The sequence below is a fragment of the Falco rusticolus genome, chromosome 11, assembly GCF_015220075.1.
Source record: "Falco rusticolus isolate bFalRus1 chromosome 11, bFalRus1.pri, whole genome shotgun sequence".
NCBI classification, from domain to species: Eukaryota; Metazoa; Chordata; class Aves; order Falconiformes; family Falconidae; genus Falco; species Falco rusticolus.
This window is the reverse complement of record NC_051197.1, coordinates 28,888,955-28,896,022: the sequence shown is the minus strand read 5'-3', so window position 1 is coordinate 28,896,022 and position 7,068 is coordinate 28,888,955. Positions and strand designations below refer to the sequence as shown.

The 7,068-nt window shown below is 56.9% G+C and overlaps 1 protein-coding gene across 2 annotated transcripts; it reads left to right on the top strand.

Moving 5' to 3' along the window:
- The first annotated feature begins 1,808 nt into the window (after positions 1-1,808).
- On the top strand, positions 1,809-6,952 carry FAM163A (family with sequence similarity 163 member A). Of its 2 annotated transcripts, none has more exons than XM_037403486.1 (4): positions 1,809-1,945; positions 2,504-2,526; positions 3,055-3,169; positions 3,886-6,952. In XM_037403486.1, exons 3-4 carry the CDS (start codon positions 3,077-3,079, stop codon positions 4,285-4,287), a joined length of 495 nt encoding a protein of 164 aa, XP_037259383.1. In that variant the 5' UTR covers positions 1,809-1,945; positions 2,504-2,526; positions 3,055-3,076; the 3' UTR covers positions 4,288-6,952. The 2 variants fall into 2 exon arrangements, with proteins under 2 accessions (XP_037259383.1, XP_037259382.1); XM_037403485.1 differs by having other exon boundaries at positions 2,340-2,526.
- The last annotated feature ends 116 nt before the right edge of the window (positions 6,953-7,068 follow it).

Sequence of the window (7,068 nt, the reverse complement as noted above, 5' to 3'; positions counted from 1 at the left end):
GGCAAGGCTCACAGTGCGGGATGGGGTGGTGGGACCGTGCGGTGCCCGAGCCTGGGGGAGCTGAGCCAGGGGAGCCCAAAATGCCCATTTCCCGGCAGGTTTGGATGTGCTTGGGGAGGGCAGCTGGAAAATGGATGCGGACAGACCCCCAGCAGCAGCGGTGTGGCTGCTGGGGCCATTGCACGGCCCGTGCGAGGGCTGTAAAAGGCTGTTGCAGTTGTCCTGCCCATTTCTGGGCACATTTACCTTCTAGTTGCCAAGTCCACAATTAGTCCTGAGTCTGGGGCTCTTGGTCCTTCCCAGGGAGGTGTTCCATTCCCTTCTGTGTGCCTACAGAAGGGAGCTGTGGGTTAGAGAGGGCTGTTTTATAGGCACAAATGAGCTGCTAGGCTGCTGGTGAGCAGGATTCAGGGAGGGGAAGGGTAGAAAGTTCCTTCTCTCTGAAAGCATCACCTCCAAAGAGGTAGGGAAAGGCAGCGCTTCACTTCTGGTTTGTTTTAATTTTTTTTTTTTTTTTTTTTTTTTCATTTTAACATTCACTGTTTTAATAAGGAAGAGCGCGGCTCCTGAGCAGAGCCGGTGAAAGACTGGTCCCAGCAGCCCCAGGGATGGGAATACCAGAGATGGGGCACGTGCAAGCGCAGCCGCCCACCAGGCAGCACCAGCCAGACACGTGGCTCTTGGAGGTGACCAAAGGGTCCCCAGGGCCGGTCCCTCCCTGCCCAGGGTCGTTTTCTGAGGCCGCCTGCTCGCTCCAAACCTCTGGCTAATTGGATGCTGCTCTCCGAGCTCTAAATCAAATCACGGCTCCCATGAAATGAAGTTTTCTGGATGCGAACGGCCGCCTGCATCATCCATCACTGCCCAGCTCACGGCACGTCCCTCTCGGGGGGTCGGGGAAGATCAACATTTGCTTTCTCCAGCCACCCACGGTCAGCCTCTCCCCATTAAGGGTGGCAGCTGGGGGGGTGAGAACCCCACCAAAGGCTGCCTCGTGTGCCCCCCCACCCCACCCCCAGCGCCCCTCGCTCCTGGCAGTGTTTCAGTGCAGTTGGGTGGCGGGCACAGGAGCCGAGCGTGTCGGTCTCTGTTATTAGCTTTGTGTCGGGTCCCCTGATGGATGGAGATATTAGCTGGGTTATGGTCCTATTGATTTCTCAGGCAGGGTTTTTTTTTTTTCCCCTTTGTTTCGTGGGCGAGGGAGGCTCGAGGAAGAAATCCAATGCGTGCCTGCCTTTTGGCTTCGTACAGGAACTTTCCAAGAGCTGAAAATCAATTTTCAGCAGGCAGGGTCCTGCAGATCACCGCAGCGGAGTGAGGAGGGGGGGTGGGTTTGGGGGGAACCCCCACGGTGCCTGCCGGCAGCGAGGGGCCGGGGCAGAGTTGGGCAGGTCTCGTCTGGAAGCTGCCACCTCTCTCTGTCAATTAGGGCCACGTGGCAAGCAGGTAATTAGATCTCCTCGGCTGCAACCGGCTGGCACTTCGGCCCTATCAATTAGCCTTGCTCTGGACGAGGCACAGAGGGACGCGGGGGCCAGTAATGAAATGTGGTTGTGCCAGGCATTGCTGGAGGGTGAGGGTGATGGGTGCCCCCACTTCTTGGGTGCAGGTCTCTTGCTTTTGCTGAAATTGCAGGTTTCAGGCGTGGGATCATCCTTTCCTGGCGGTCTGGCTTTACCCACCTTTGCAGCACCCACCTTTCCTGCCAGTCTCCCTAAAAAAGTGATTTATTTACCCCCGCTGTAGGGACAGAGGTGTCATCGGCAGGGATGGGGACACTGGGTGGCCCCCTTGGGCAGGGGAGACAAGCTGACAGTGATGGATTTTTCTCCTTGTCTTCCCTCTCAGGGCCGCCGGCATCTCCCTGTGGCCATGCAGTGCTGCCTGTCCTGCCTGGCCACCCCAGGGCCAGCGTGACCTTGACACCCTGCCTGTCCTTTTCTGGGTAGGTGCCTGGGGGTGGCGGGGGTGCCTGGGGGGGTCCCTAGGGCTTGCCTGCCCCAGAAGGGATGGAGGGCCAGAGCTCCTTTCCCAGCGGCACCTCAAACACTGGCTGCTTGCGCGATGATGCATCCGCCTCCCCCATAATTAATCTTAAAGAGGAAAAGTCCAAGTGCTGACTAAGCCAGGCCTTCGCCCTGTGAAGCTGCGTGATTCACGAGCTGCTGTTGGTAGCACAGCCTTGGCCAGCAGAGCGTTCCTCTGAGCTTGGAAAACTTCTCCCTTCCCTGCTCCAAATTAAAGAAAATAATCGTAATTATAACAATAATACTAATTGCCATCATCATCACATCAGCGTCAGCATCTGCAGGACCTAAAATGCTTTTTGCACTGTGCAGGCTGCCAGGGGCGCAGGCACACGCTGAGCCCCATCCCCACAGGACACGAAGCAGGGCTTCCCGCCGGTCCCGAATGGAGGCAGATTCTCGGGAAGCAGGGAAACGCGGGTGGGTGCAAGGGGTGCTGTCGGGCCACAGCTGACCTCTCCCTCCGCTTCTTCCAGGTCCAACGCCTCCGTCACTGAACGTAAGTAGCCCCCCAGTCCCATGGCAGCGGGGGAGCGGTGGGGGATGCTCGGCTTGTGCCAAGCTGACGTTAGATGCGTCGGTGCCCAGCAGGCGCCCAGCAGGGTGCATGTTTGGGGCTCAGACTGCCAGAGTTGTGGAGTTCAAAGGCTCCCCTTTGGCTTTTCCTGGTGGGAACCCAGGTTTGCTTCTGCGTTTTGAAGCAGAGGCTGTATTTTCCGCTGGGATGGTGGAAGTCGGCCCTTTTTGCTCAGCAGGGGGGAGGGCTGAGGGGGACACTGCAGGGTGGTTCCCAAAGACCCCAAGCCAGAGACAACGATGGCGGCGAGGGGACGTGATGCTGCGTCACAGGTGTCCTTGCACTAAGAGGAGAAGAATGATGCTGGGTGCTAGTTTTCCAATTGGGGAGGGAGGAACAGGGATGCAGTATTTTGAGATGCTTCATGAGCATCTTGCCTGTGATACGATGACGAAGCCACGCCAGGTGCTTTTGACGTCCTGGGGTGACGTGTGTGGCCCTGCCTTTCAGAGTTTGATGGAGAATCGGTCGGATGACAGCGGGAACTGTTGTTATCACCGGGGGAATCCTAGCGACGGTGATCCTACTGTGCATCATTGCCGTGCTCTGCTACTGTAGGCTACAGGTGAGCGCCGCAGCTGTCTGTCCCCTGTCTGGCCACGGACCCCAGCAGCGTGGCAGCTCCTCAGGCTCCTGCTGCAGGAGGGGTCTCGAAGGGGAGTTCTTGTCTGTCTGTGGTGGGCAGGGAGTTGAAACCCCCTTTCCCCCAAGGTGCTGCAGTTATGTCCTTTCCTCCTCCGGGCCCAGGGTGTTCCCCTAAGGCTTCTGAGTCTCTGCAGTGCTTGGTAATTGAGGTGTAGGCTTGGCTGGCTTTGCGATACCAGATGGAGATTTTTATGTTTTATTCCACCACCACCACCACCACCACCACCCCCACCCTGTAAATTAAACGAGGAGGCTTTCAACAACAGCTAGCTACAACCTCCTGCTTTTTAAAAGTTAATGTGAAGTCTGTGCCATGCAGCAGTGCCTGTGTGATGAAAAGCACAGCGGTTACTCGGAGGAGTCTCTAACTGGCACGGGAAAACCTCCTCTCCACTCCCAGCGAGGTTTGCAAGGGGAAGGTGGGTTCCCCAGCAGCACGCTGGGATCCAGGCTTTGTCTGGCTTCTGGTGCTTTGCAGGACCTGGGTTCTGATGGAGCAGAGCAGCCAGGAGCTGGCGGAGGGCTTCTCTGGCAGGGGGACGAGGGGAGCGGGGAGGGGGCAGGGCTGGCTGTGAAGGCAAATCTGCCCGCCAGCTGCTCCGCTTCCCCTCACACAGCCCCGTCCCTTCCCTGCAGTACTACTGCTGCAAGAAAGATGACTCCGCTGAGGAAGAGGAGGAGGAGGAGGAGGAAGAGGAAGAGCCCGACCTTCCCACACACTCGCACCTCGGCATGTGCAACGCCTGCAGCTCCCGCATGGTGGACGGCCAGGGCAGCCCCGCGCCCCCCCTCAGCGAGCTCAACCACCACGGGGCTCACAACTACTGCCCGACCTGCTCCCCCTACGGCTCCCCCTTTTACATCCAGACTCCTGACATGGTGCGCAACGGGGGCGAGAGGGTCACCTACGCCCCCGCGTGCTACAAGGAGATGGGGCCGCCCATCAACATGGCCACCCTGCAAAGCTACCCGGTGAGCCGCCACGGCCTCCTCCGCGAGAGCTTCCCGAACCCGCGGGCTATCAGCACGGAGGTGTAGTCACCATTGCCACTAGCACAGGGTGTCCCCAGCCGGCGCATGCTCGAGGGACAGGGCTTTTCACTTGTCTTTTTTTTTGGGGGGGGGGCTCCTGCAGAGAGGACCCCATAAGCCCAGCCTGAGACCAGCACGGTCCTCCTGCTGAACTGCCCGGCACGGCTAAGCTGTACGGGCGAGAAGATGAGAGAGACCTCAAAGGGCGACGTTAAACCGGCCACCTCTGAACCCATCGTAAGTGTCATTATTATTCTACTCTATCTCCTGAAGGGACTTGTCTAACGAGGGCTATGTACAGTACAACCTAATTTAATTACCCCCAGCTTCCCGAGCCCAGAGGGAGGCCTTTGGGGTCCCCACGCGGCCACCCGAGGCGATGCCCGCGCCTCCGGCACACGGGCGATGCGTGACCACCCACCAGCCGCTGCCCTGGCAAATCCCGCTGCTGAGCTGGGACCGGCAGCGCTCCTCAGCCATGGGAAAGCAAAGAAGGGAAGATGCGGATCGTCCTGTTCCCCTCGTACCGTGTTCGTAGCCGCTAGCCGTTAGCTGTTCTGTTTAAGCTAGGACACCGTCTGCCACCTGCTTCGGCCTTCGCACATGCTGAAGAAGTTCAGGACGTGAGTTTAGATCACTTCTGGGGGAGGCAAAGCTGCTCCCAAAACCGCTCACCCACGCAAACAGGCACAGGCTGATCCTTCTGCAGCCGAAGCCCCCACCTCTTCTACTCTTCACAAGCTTTCTTAGGAGCGATTTTAACTTGGACCCGTAAAAATGGCAAGATTTCACCTACGGGAAGAACGACATCCCTAAAGAACTGCAGTTTGGGTCACCTTCAGCTTGCAAAGCCCTACCCGGGCAGCCAGAGGAAGGTTGGCTTTAGGACGGCTTTTGCTTTCAACAGCAACAGCAGAGACCACCGGGTCCTGTCTCCTCCTCGGCAGGGCCCGTGACCTCCCATGGGAGAATGATGCTCAGGTGGTTGGGGTCCCCCCCTCTTTGCCTTTTGGAAGACAAGGGTGCAAGACCCAAACCTGGGTTGACCGGCTCTGCAGCTGCTAATGACAGCCAGTGACTCTGCCTTCTGCAAAAATGAATGTGGGAAAGTTCCTTCTTCCTCCATAAATCAAATTAGGTGAAAAATTACTAAAAGGACATCATCATTCACAGGCACTTCCATAGCAACCGGTGCAGGACCGCTCAGCTGAGTGCTTCCCATTCATGGCAGGGAAGAGGGACCCGGCCAGCACCCATCCCCGCAGCCCTGTGGATGCTGTTGGAGGCAATGGCAGGTGACGTTTGCCATGCCTTTGCGATGTAGGGTATGACTGCTCAGAAATGCGAGTGGTGGGGTTTTGTTTTATCACCACTGCTATTTAGAAATCATCCTGCTGCTCACGGAAGGATCTGGACTTAACCTCCCCCATTCACGCACAGAAAAAGTAGGTTTCAGCATAGAGGCGCACGAGCCTCAAGCATCTACGTTATCGGGCAAAAGGCTAATGTACACTTCGGACCTGCTCATGCCTTGGCACCTCTGCTGAAACTACGCAAAGAAAAGGAGCCAGACAAACGCCAAACGTGGTGATGGTCCTTGTAACCAAACACCTTGCCCCAGCCTGCATTTTACACAGCCTTTTGAGCAAACATTACGCACCATCTACCCCACCTCTGGCCCAGAAAGACATTGTATTTCCATTATCCTGAGACTTAGTCTAGCTGCATCACTTTGAGAGTCTCCTTCCATTCTCCAAATAGTGATTGCAGCTTTTAAATGTCCTCTCACATTAAGGGCAGGCAGGAGGGAAGATGACAGTTAGCAGCAGCAAAGCTCTCTGGATCCCACTGGCCGACAGTCCGTAGCTCCTACTGCTTCCCATCCAGCCCTTACTCCTCCCTGAAAATATTGTAACTGGAACAAAAATCTTGTCTAACTCAGTAAATCCCGTCCTTTCCCACTAGAACATCTGCTCAGCTAGGTCTCATCCTGCTGGGAGCCACGAGAAGTTAATGCCTCGGCGCGATCTGCAGGCTGCTGCCCGCACTGCTCTGCCAGACGGCCCTGCGATGCCATCCCCTCAAAGGGCACAGAGCCAGCTCACGGGCACCGCGGCTCCCGGCATCCAGCTCTACCTCTTGGCACGTAGCAAGGCTTCCCACCACAACGGCAGCACATGCCAGGCCATGACCTCCGGAGGGTGGGAATAACACAGGGGGCTTTTGCTTCTGTGGCTCACCCTTCTGGTGAAAGGAAGGCCACGGTATCGTCATCTTCATCACGTGCAAATTACGTGTGACCTGTCGCTGGCTAATGAGGTGCCAAGGCTGGCCAGGCAGTTCCAGAGTAGCTGGCTGGCCAGGACAAGGGTTTGCCTCATGGCCAACACAATGCCCTGGGTCTGGCACGGCTACAGAGAAACGGCAGAGTCTGAGAGGGCTGGAAACACGGGACGTGCAAGCATGGGTTAGAAGGCTTGGGGGATGGCGGTGGAACAGGACGCGGTAGGGGCAGGGATCCCAGATTTTTTCCACTTCAGGTTTCTCCTGTTACTATTCTCTGTCTTTGTTGCTCAGCTGTGGGTCCAAATTCAATGTCAGAAATAAATGAGGACTTTGAAATACAAAACAGGAGTGGTTTCTGTTCTTTGGCAGGCAACACAAAATGGGGTTTATCCGGCGCTGCCTGGAAGCTGTACTGGCACAAGGACTTTTCCTCCCCAACCCCCCTGCTCCTACTTCTGTTCCTCTTGTGTCCCTCCTCCTTTGCCTCTGGCCTAGGTACAT

Bases quoted from the DNA above. Each gene is read 5' to 3' on its own strand.
- FAM163A (XM_037403486.1), top strand. From the start codon at position 3,077: ATGACAGCGGGAACTGTTGTTATCACCGGGGGAATCCTAGCGACGGTG. The intron at 3,170-3,885 runs GTGAGCGCCGCA...CCTTCCCTGCAG, and splicing joins TCTGCTACTGTAGGCTACAG to TACTACTGCTGCAAGAAAGA.